Consider the following 11,332-nt stretch of genomic DNA (forward strand, 5'->3'; position numbering starts at 1 on the left):
TATGTTTGTTTTAAATGTTTTAAAATTATGGAAACAAAAAACCACCATAAAACCTTCAGTGGCTCCTACTGTCCTTAAGATAAAGCCTAAGAGCTCCTTATCCTGATTCCTAGGCCTTTTGCTGTCTGGCCCTCTGCCAGTCTTCCAGCCTTACCCATTGCCAGTCACCCAATTGCCTTCCACACTCAGGATCCTCAGGAAACATCCACACTTCTCCTTAGTACCAGGAACTGTTATAATGCTCTGGGACAGTTGTTTGTTTCCAATTCATGAGTATGGAATTGACTAGACAACTGTATGGCTGCTAGAAGACCAGGTCAATTTGGAGATCCTCCTGTAAGTACAGTCTATGTATCGGCCATGAGGATTTCCATCTCAGTCTCATTCCTTCTCCATTTTATGCTGTTACTTTTTCTGTCTTCTTTTGCTTCCACTTTTATTATCTTTCTGTGACTGTCTTCAGATCCCTGCTGGTACAGAGTCTCCTTTAAGCCATGGGAATTATATACTCCTGTATTTTAAGGACAGGAATGGATGTCCCACAATGTCCTCGCCATCTTGGTTTGTGTGGTCTCCTATTTCATGACATTGCTCCTTACCATGTGTACTGCAGTGGAACCCCATTCCCTTAAGTGTGCACTCTGTCTCTCTCTCTCTGTCTCTGTCTCTGTCTCTCTCTCTCAAATGTTCTTTTGAGAAAAAGCAGATCCCGACTGGCCTTTATTATGAGAAGCTGCTTTCAGTTTCCCTGAGTTTCCAGGTAAAGGGGTGAGCTATGATATCAAATGAGATGGGAAGATGCCCCAATCATGAGTGATGTCCCCTCATTAGCAAGAATCCCAGTGCAGGACCCCAGAGCCATTTTGTCGTACTGGGGCCTTACTCACAGTTCACACTTGTGAGCACTTACTGTGAGCACTTACAGAAAACAGTGTTTTTAGCTCCTGAGATGTGTTAACTCAGTCCTTAAAAATTCTGGAAGGAATGTAGTGTTATGACTACATTTCCATTTCACAGATGTGAAAGCCAGAGTCCAGCTAGTAAGTGACACAAATAGAGGCAGTGATACAAAAATCCAAGATACAACCAGAGGCAGTATGACCCTGGAGCCTGTTCTCCCAACCACTCTGAAATTGCCTCTCGAGGTCCCCTGGGGCTTCCTGAGCTCCTGGTTAATGACTCTGGTAATCGAAAGCCTCCCAGCATCTCCTCCACTACTGTTCATTATCATTTCAGAGACCCACCTGGTCTCCCTCCCTGCCTTCTTTCTCCCATCCTGCCCTGCCTTGCTAGATTATTCTTCCTGACAGCCCCGAACAACCTCCTTCAGAGGCCTGAAGGGTGGCAACCCATCGTCAGCTGCAGAGGGCCCCAGACCTGAAGGGTCCTGGAACCTGAAGGCATCTGTGGGCCTAAACACCCTCAGGGAAATCCTGGAGCTGTCTGCAAGCTAGTTCCACCATATCCATCCACTTTGCTGAAGCCAGCCTGGTCTCATCCCCACTTCTACCCCCAAGCCTTGTTCACGATATGCCTTTGCCTACAATGCCCATCCTTCTGCTTCCTGCCAATCCAGACCTTACCTGTTCTTTAGGTCCCACTCTGAGTTCTACCTCCTCCAGGAAGCTTTCCCTGAACAACACCACTCCCAGCCAGGGGAGATTTTTCTCTGTTTCTGATCTTCTTCGGCATTTATGGCCACCACTGTATTGGTATTAGATTATGAACTTTCACTTCTTACCTTTGCGCATGTGTGTTTCTGGTTGGTTTCTCCATCTAGAATGTAATCCATTTGAAGAACTGCATCTTATATGTTTATCTATCCCTGTGGGTTGTCCAAAATTTCCTGCATGTGGTTTATGTATCATAAATCTCTGTATGCAGGACTCACAGGATACCAGGAAAGGAGCCCCCAAGCTCTTGATTTACCGGCATCAAAGGTCTGATTTGCCTTCATGTCAGGACAGGAGGCTAGGACCATTTAGGTTTTAAGCAGCAGCTCAGAAAATAGGGCAGATGGATATCTTCCTAACTTTGTATAGCAGGGAAAGTGTTCCTTTAAGTGTACTCTTCATGGCAGTCCAGTGTGTGAAGCAGGTGAGGGTGGAGTCGTTCTGGCTCCCCTGGAGTGGAGCTGCTCTGTGTCCCCCACCCCTCCATGGCAGCTCCAGGCACTGCGGAGGAGACCTTGGGACTGGAGTATCATAGTTCTAAAATTGCTAGGAAAATCACGTCTGACTCCAGATTAAAAGAATTTATTAATTTGGATTACTGAAAGGAGAAATTATAGGCACTCATTTTATTAAAAGCATTTTTGCTATTATGTTTATAGAATGGCAATTAGGCAGCATTTTCCCCTTTGTTATACACATTTGTTGGTTTTTTTCCCTCCATCAACCTTGTTCATGCCTCATGCTTTTGAAGGGAAGATGCTTCTGCCAGAACCTTCAGTGCATTTGAGTAAAGGTTCTGTTTACTCTTTAATTTACCCCATTACACCAGCAGCTCCTTGAGAGTGGAGTCTACTGGGCTCTACTCGTTTCCTCATCTGCAGCCTTGCAGGGTGCCTGGTATGTAGTAGGTGCTCAGTAACTGAACTCCCAAGGGGTTTGAGTCTTTAATTATACAGCCACCTCTCAACGAGCTAGACCCGGCTCACGAGCTCTGCGGATGATCCATGGTGAATTTTAATGTGGCGTTGGCATCCTCCTGCTGCTCAGCTTAAGCCTGAGCCACTTCCCTGTCCTCCCCCTCCCCACCTCCCCGCTTCCCCTGCCCAGCTGGCGTGGGCTCAGAGAATATTAGTTAATTTTAATATTAGCCTAGGAAAGATTAATTAGGAAAGCAAATTTGCTCTAAAAGGTGTAATTAATTCCGAAGCCAAACAGAAGAGAGTTACGGATTATCTGCATTGCTGCTGCCTTCAAGTAGTGTGGATAATCAAGGGTTGACTAGACAAGTGCAGAATAATTTTTAAAGTGTCAGTGCTGTGTAGACCAAACTCCATATGGTTCCTTATGTAAGCAGGCTCATGCCTGAGACAAAAGATTTGTACTGAGATGGTGCCTATGCAAGTGAAGTGAAGAGGAAACACATAATCAGCCATCCTGTTGTGGCTATTCTGCCTTCTAAATCATTCATGAATTGTGTATCTTCCTCTCTAGTCCTCCCCCAAATGGAATCATCTCCTTTCTAGACTGTTGTAATAACCTCCAAGGAGTCCTGTAGCCTCCAGACTGTTCCTTACCAATTCATCCTCCACTCAATATCAAACTAGGTGTCATTATACCATGAGCTACTTACAAACCTCTACGTGTGTCCAGAGGTGAAGACAGAGCCCTTAGCATGGCACACCAGATCCTTCACAAATTGGAAGGATCCACCTATTCAACCTGACTCATTTCTCATCTCGCTTACCACGTCCTAGAATGTCTGTCCCCAGCCCGTTGTTTATAGGGCAAACTGTTGCTCATCCTGGAAGTCTCAGCTTCAATGTACCTTTGGACCCTTACGGTTCAGATGCTGGGCTCCTGCAGCATTCCTTTAACACTTTATCTTATTTTTTGTAGCTATTTTTTTCCTTTTCTCTTTAAGGAGACAGTGAGCTCCTTGAAAGAGGGGCTATAGCTTTTGCATCTTTGTATTCTCCTCTACCTCTCCTTGATTTAGGCCAAGCATAACCCCTATCCCACAGGAGATGATCAATAAATAATTTTTGAAAGAAATTGATCAGCTAATGAGTTCAACAATGATGCCAACCAGATCAGCTCAGTGAAACCCAAACTTCTCCCTTTTCCCTCCAGTCAGTAGTAAATTCGGCCTGAAATATCTGGGGAAATGCCTCCGCTTTCCACTTCCTTTTGCCTGCATAGTGGAGACTCAGAGGCAGGTGGCTTCAGGAGGAAAGTTATCTGAGAATGGTGAGTGATGCGGGATTTAGACTGACAGCTGCTGATCTTTGCTTTAGTTGATTTCTCCTTTTGCAAATGGTTATTGGCAATTGAAACTGCAAATCTACTATCTTCTCCCCTATGTAAATTGCATTTACATTTAAATTGTGCATTCTTCCAAAGAATGGGGTTAGTAAATAACTTGAAGATTAAATTTGAGGAGAGGAAATTGTGCCCCACGTCAAACCTGAGACTGAAGTGACATCTGGCTTTTACTATTTCCGTTATTTCAGTTTAATAACAGCATGTGGCATTAAGGGAAGAGAAACTGGATCTACATTTTAATGAAAGGAGGAAGCTCTCAGGGTTTAGATACCTTATCATGTTGAATACGTAGTCAATTGGCAATTAAAACTTGCTTCCCTCAAGAAATGGAATAAAATATCTTTGCAGCCATGGGGAGAGTGAAAAACAAAAAACAAGCTAATGCTCAGGACTGCACAGATAAAACTGAGGGAGATGGTGTGCTGCAAACAATTAAACCAAATATTTCAGGATAGCACAGAGTACAGGAATTCATAAATGGAATAATGCTGACAATAGAATCATAACTATGCTGGTGGATTTTCAAGAGAATAATTTCAAGCAGAATAGTTTGCACATGATATAGGGTTCAACCCATAGATGTTGATTGAAATCATCTGCTTTAATCCTTTTCAACCTAGCTTGTTTTAAACCCCAGAGATTTAACCAAGAAAATATTCTAGAAATGTCTGTTTCATCCCAATAGTCTAACTGTTTAAACGGAAGCAGTTCCACCTGCTGGCTGCTTTTTTGTTGAAAGCAATTCTGGGAAATGTAAACAAAATGCTTGTGCATCCTAATAACCCAAGCCTATCATTTATTTGCTTTGACGGAAACAAATGTGTCAATTTTCAAAGTCTTTGTTTGGTGAATGCAATGTTTGGATGTTGGTAAATGTTTGCATTACATGTTTGTTTGAAAACTGATGCTCTATTCAGAAACTGGAGCCATAGCCCTCAGAGCCACAGCCTGGGAGGCTCAATAGCTTTCATAATCATCCACCCAAAGACGTTCAGCTTTTTCCCAGAATCTGGAAAGGACTGCAACTATAGACTCCCATGGGCAAGTGTAAATGAGATGAAGCCTCCTGAGGAAGATACTGGATGTGGGAACTTTCTGGGGCTAGGGCTCATGAGTAGAATAATGGAAAACATTTATATAATGCTTTCTATGTGCCAAGTGCTTTATGTGTATTATAACTCATTGAATAACATAGCCCTTTGAAACAGGTACCATTTTTATTACCCCTCAATATGGACAAAGAAGAGGAGACACAGTGAAATTAGTAACTTACCTGATGTGATGTCACCCAGCTGGGAAATGACAGAACTGGGATTTGACTCTAAGCAGGCTGGCTCCCCTGTCCTCTTCACCCCTTTCGGATCATTCCCTCTATCCCTGCAATTTAATGAAGGCATTGCTTTTTCTCACAGTTACATTTTGTCTTGCACACGTCTTTAAAATCTAAGCAGACTTTCTTGAAAGATGCAGGCGAATAGTCTCACAGATCTTTCCTTAAACAAAATAAGGCAACACCAAGTAGGTTTTTGCAATGTAGATGATAATATCTGTCTCAGCTGTCTTATAAAAGTGTCCAGAGGATGAAATGAGATGATACGAAAATGCTTTGAAAAGGGCAAATCCATCAAACTTCTGCAATGTATTATTATTTATCTGCCTTCCATCCTGATTTCTTGTTTTCTTAAATGAATAATCCTTAACAAATTAATATAGGTTTCTTCCACTCTCCTATTTTCCCTGGAGTATATGGTCAAATTGCCCAACTACTAGTATGGGCCTTTTGATGGGTGGTCTAGACACTTGAGTTTGTTTGATTTCTCCTTTCTCTTCCTGGTTTCTTGACACCATTTGGTTTGGTAGCAGCTCCTTACTTGCTGTGCATAATGATAACTTCTCTGCATCTCTTGACAGTTTATCATGGCAGTGTGCCTATGAAGTCGACCAGTACCTCCTTCTGTTTGAACTTAGGTTCAATTAATCATCTGATTTGCACATCAATCTGTTGCTATGGGGGTTACTGATGTCACACTGTCAGTATTATGATTACCATAATATCTAACAGGCAAAAAGGGACTGGTTGCTAGTGGAAACCTCAGGGTGAAACTCACCCAGCTTTAGTAACCAACTCGATTGCATAGACTTTAGATAACCATGTGAAGGGGTAAGTGAATTAATCATCCAGTTGGATTCCATTTGAATATTTTTCTTCCATATGTGTGTTCCCTCTAGGCAATTGTCTAGTGTCACTTGAAATTGATGAGGGCTCTATTGGAGGTTATTTTTGGGAAGCTGATGAAACAACAGACAGCTGTTCTCAGGAACAAATGTCACAGGATCTGCCGAAGCTAGCTTCCAGTGAAAAAGAAAGAAAAAAAATTCTGAGGTGCTGAGGTGCATTGTCCTTTTTCTTCCTAGCATTAGTTTGTTTCCCACTGGCCTAAAAGTGTTAACTCAGTTTCCCAAACACATAGAAAAGGAGGAAACTAACATTTACTAGGTACCTACTATGTGTGCTAGAATGTGACTCTCTTTAAAGCATCGCTTTGAAGTAGAGAACTGTCAAACTAGGTATTCCAGAACAACCCTATTATATATAACAATTCATGACTTTTTCTAGCTTGTATACAGTGTTCTTCCTAATTGGACATTGATTGATCACCAACAAAAGCAAAGTCATTATTTAAAATTGGTCTAGATCCTCCTACGCTGAATAATTATCTTGCTGTTGTTTTCACTGCAGTATTAAAAAGCCTTGAAACATGATAGAAATGTGGTACAATAAACTCCAAAATTAAAAAATCTCTGTTAAAAGGTTTGACAAATGGGTCTGTCTTTTTGCGGATTTTGTTACGTAGGTAGAAGGGTCAACTCTGGGAGATCAAGGGATCAACTGGATAAAACTGATTGAACTTGAGGTTGTGCAGATTTGGAAAGCCATATCAAGATTTGCATAAATCTATATGAATCAATTTGTGTGCCAGAGAATGAATAGCTGACTTTTTTTCAAATGCCAATTCAGCAATTACTAAGTCTGCTGGCGGTTAATTAAAAACTACCATCTTGTTATGTTCAGAGTTAAATTACAAGTGTGAAAGCTGCTACTGTTTGCAATAACTGAAAGCTCTGTACTCTCTGTCCTGTCATCAAAAGGAGGGCAGGGATAAATAACTTTTATTTAACTCAAAAAAAAAAAAAAAAAAAACCTCTCAGCTCTTTCATATTTAATTAAGTTCTTATCTTCTCAGAGCTTGAGTTTTACTCAGAGTTCCTGAGCAGTAACCGAAATATCTGTTTATTTTGTCCAGAAGATTTTTCTCATATTCATTGAACAGAACAGTTATAAATAATTGAGCCCTAAAGACACTGGGGAAAATGACACCCATCCAAAGTTTTATATTGGAGGCAACTAATCCCAGCAGGGATTTATGGCAGAAGTAGAAAGTGCTGATTTTTGCTTTATTGCCTGTGCACCTAGGAGGTTGGGGAGATAGGGTTATAAACACTTACATGGATTGGTAACATTTTAGTACTTATTTGTAAGGTTGTCTTAATGCATTTAATGTTTTGCTATTTCAAGGATTCTATCATCAGAAAAGAGGCCAAACTTCTATCACCATGGTGGATGTGAAGTGTCTGAGTGACTGTAAATTGCAGAACCAACTTGAGAAGCTTGGATTTTCACCTGGCCCAATACTACGTATGTACAGTATGCAGCAAATATTAGAGACTTGTCATTTATGGTTTATAAACAACTTACAATAGAAGGAACATATGCAATAAAACCATTAAAGTAGAAATAGGAACATAGAGAAAACAGAAAACCACAAAGAGGGAAGAGGCAATAAATATACCCAAATCCTATTTACAGATTAGGATTGGGTGTTTGTCTTACTGCAACCTCTGCCTCCCAGATGCAAGGGATTCTCCTGCCTTAGCCTCCCAAGCAGATGGGATTACAGGCATACCCCCACCACACCGAGCTAATGATTTTGTATTTTGTAGAGACGGGATTTCACCATGTTAGTCAGGCTTATCTCGAACTTCTGACCTCAAGTAATCCACCTGCTTGGCCTCCCAAAGTGCTGGAATTACAGGTGTGAGCCACCACACCCAGCCCATGGATTGGGTGTTTTTCATCAGTGAAAAACCAGTTACTCTTTATTACGTGGTTCAATTTTTTTGTTTTGTTTTTAGTTTGTAGACCTTGTTAACTATTTATTTATTATCTGTATTCCCCATAGATAGGATGCACAGCCTTGTCAGTCTTCTCAGATGTGTCCAATGCCTGACTTGTGGTTAATCCATACAGGTATCACCTAAGTGTTTGTGGAAACGAAGGAAGGAGTTGAACAGCTGCGAGTCTACCTCGTTTAAAAAGTCATAATTGGGCAGGGCGCAGTGGCTCATACCTACAATCTCAGCACTGTGGGAGGCTGAGGCGGGTGGATCACTTGAGGTCAGGAGTTCAAGACCAGCCTGGCCAACATAGCAAAACCTGTCTCTACTAAAAATATACAAATTGGCCGAGTGTAGTGGTGCACACCTGTGGTCCCAGCTGCTGGAGGGGCTGAGGCAGGAGAATCGCTTGAATCTGGGAGGCAGAGGCTTCAGTGAACTGAGATCATGCTACTGCACTCCAGCTTGGGAGGCAGAGTGAGACCCTATCTCAAAAAAAGAAGCCATAATTAACCAATAATGTAAGGGATAAGAATAAAAATCTGAGTTACGAAATACCTTGAACCCAGTAGGCTCATGTACAAAAAACAGAACAATTTAATTTGTTCTCCAAATTCTTCCTCAGCTTCCACCAGAAAGTTGTATGAAAAAAAGTTAGTACAATTGTTGGTCTCACCTCCCTGTGCACCACCTGTGATGAATGGACCCAGAGAGCTGGACGGAGCTCAGGACAGTGATGACAGCGAAGGTACCGTCATAAGCTGTACTGGTAGATAGCAACTTTGCACTTATTAATACCTTGTCCGGCATGATTTATGCAGCTTTAAACGGTGTGCAGCCTGACCCGTGAAATAGCCATGTGGCCTCTTTGCACAGAGAGCCTGGAAAATAGGCCCCTGGGCTGTAAAAGGAATCTGTAACTTCACATCTGTATTCACGCCAGTGACTTGACTGGGTGGCAAGTTGGGGGAATGGCTGCTCAACGTGCCTGTCCTTTTACTAACTAGAGCCAAATGTGTGGTGATGCCTTCAAATCAGAAATTCCTACAGGTAAATTCTGGGCCTCCTTTGAGGTCTCAACCTCTGCTTTGCGTCAGTCGATAAATCTCACCATTATTTTGGGGGGATTAAATGATTTTATGCCTATTAAGAAAGATGAACCACAGTGATGGCTCCCACCTACATGTAATCCTAGCACTTTGGGAGGCCAAGGCGGGTGGAGCACCTGAGGTCAGGAGTTTGAGACCAGCCTGGCCAACATGGTGAAACCTCGTCTCTACTAAAAATACAAAAATTAGCTGGGTGTGGTGGCACGCACCTTTAATCCCAGCTACCTGGGAGGCTGAGGCAGGAGAATCACTTGAAGCAGGGAGGCGGAGGTTGCAGTAAGCCAAGATCACACCACTGTATTCCAGCCCAGTGGACAGAGCAAGACTCTGTCAAAAAAAAAAGATGAACCAGATTATATCTCCCTGAAACCCCTCCTATGCTGACTGCCCTCCTGATTTATACAACAACTGACAGCAGCTGGTCTCTTTCAGGTCACAGAAAGTGTAGGGACCGGGGTCTCCAGGATCTCTGGGCTTTGCTGACAGTGGCCTCTGCTCTGGGTACACCATTCTCCTGCAGTGGTTTCTAGCTTCAGGGATCTTAGAGGAAGGGCTTGGAGATTCCCACAGTACATTCAAGGCGTTTCCATTCAACAAATATTTATCAGGAGTTCTCTATGAGCCACAGTAAAATGACAGGAACTACCATTTATTGAAGGCCACCAGTGCAACCTGGGCCAAATGCCCATTGTCCCATTTAACTCTCACAGCACTTGGCAGAAGCTCAGAGAGGCCAAGTGACTGGCCCAGCATCACTGAGCTCAGAAGCAGCCCCAGAAGATAAGCATGCATTAGCATGGGCCATGCAGAGCAGGACCAATCTGTCTTCATCACCACTCTGTGTCCAGCTCCTGGAACAGTTCCAGGCACATACCGGAACTCGGTGTATGTTTGTTGGATGAAAGAAAGTGAGAGAACTGAGATTTGTACCCAGTCTGGCTCTCCAAATGTTGCTCTTTCCACTCCATTCCCTACATTTTTCTCATAATTTCTATTGTGAGGATGAACACATTACATTTTTTTTTTATTGTGTCGTGTCTGATCTACAAAAAAAAGACGGTATCATATAGTTCAAATTAAAAACTGGATAAACCATGCAAGTGCCTAGGGCCCTCTGAAAAATCCCCTTATCCCAACATTGGAGGTGGCACAGATACTGAAAGCTTTCCCCAGGGGTTTAGCACTGCTGGCCTCACTTGAAAAGGATGGCAAGGTTTAGGGATAAACTTCACTGGCCGTTGAGTAGGCAGTTAGCACGGGGGTACCTCAGGGAAAATGGCTACCCCAGGCCTCTCCTGGTTGTAGATTGTGTTCAGAGTCCTGTCCCAGATCCAAGCCTGCTTCTGTTTCCTGCCCTGGGGAGGGCCTCAAGAGACCAAACCAGCACTCTGGTGAAAAGCAGTGCCAGGTTTAAGATCTCAAAACTGCTCACGACTGCCCAGGACTTCAGGTTAAAGCTATAAAACCAAGCTGTTGTGGTCTCAGTCCCCGCCATCCTGGGTCCCAGCATGTAGCCCTCCACAGAATTGCGTTGATGCTAGGGCTAGGAGAAAATTGGTCCTTCCGTTTGTAAGGTTTGCCACTGCTTTAGATTGTGCCTCCCTGATCTGAGCCAACTACAGGCCATCACGTCGAGGTGGAAGTGCTGATTCAGTCCTACCTTTGTAATGCAATTCTGTGGTTGCCACACGGAGCAAACCTAGTTCACCAAGTTAGGTTTGAACCAGATATTTGAATTTGTTCATTGGAAAAGTCTCATAGCCACTGGTACCATTAGAGTGGAGGAGTTGTAATGAACTGGAATGGGGCATCCTATGGACTCAGGCTTCTCCTTTCATGGAAACACCTAGTCCTGGAATAGGCTTGTAGTGGGGGTGGAGGTGCAGGGAGCCCTAGACCTGAGGCTGAGCATGAGGTCATTCAAACAATCAGTGGGTTTGATTTTTCTCATTTTCACTCATTGACTGTCTTGTCGGTGGGCAGACATAACTTTAATTATCTAACTGCTTTCAAACTTTCCAATTCTTTTTTTTTTTTTTTTTTTTTTTTTTT

At 42.8% G+C, this 11,332-nt stretch overlaps 1 protein-coding gene across 5 annotated transcripts in view; it reads left to right on the plus strand.

Annotated features, from left to right (window-relative positions):
• The window catches only part of LEMD1 (LEM domain containing 1), a 62,353-nt gene that overhangs the window by 16,584 nt on the left and 34,437 nt on the right, over window positions 1–11,332 (plus strand). For 4 of the 5 annotated variants that reach the window (XM_017880971.1, XM_017880972.1, XM_017880973.1 and 1 more), the window contains exons 1-3: window positions 6,060–6,156; window positions 7,573–7,692; window positions 8,797–8,919. In XM_017880971.1, the coding sequence (XP_017736460.1) occupies window positions 7,611–7,692; window positions 8,797–8,919 (205 nt within the window). In that variant the 5' untranslated portion in view covers window positions 6,060–6,156; window positions 7,573–7,610. Of the gene's footprint in view, window positions 1–6,059; window positions 6,157–7,572; window positions 7,693–8,796; window positions 8,920–11,332 lie in introns of those variants that run through there. The other variant, XM_017880970.1, reaches the window with a different exon arrangement.

Source organism: Rhinopithecus bieti, unplaced genomic scaffold, assembly GCF_001698545.2.
Source record: "Rhinopithecus bieti isolate Rb0 unplaced genomic scaffold, ASM169854v2 scaffold_12049, whole genome shotgun sequence".
NCBI lineage: Eukaryota > Metazoa > Chordata > Mammalia > Primates > Cercopithecidae > Rhinopithecus > Rhinopithecus bieti.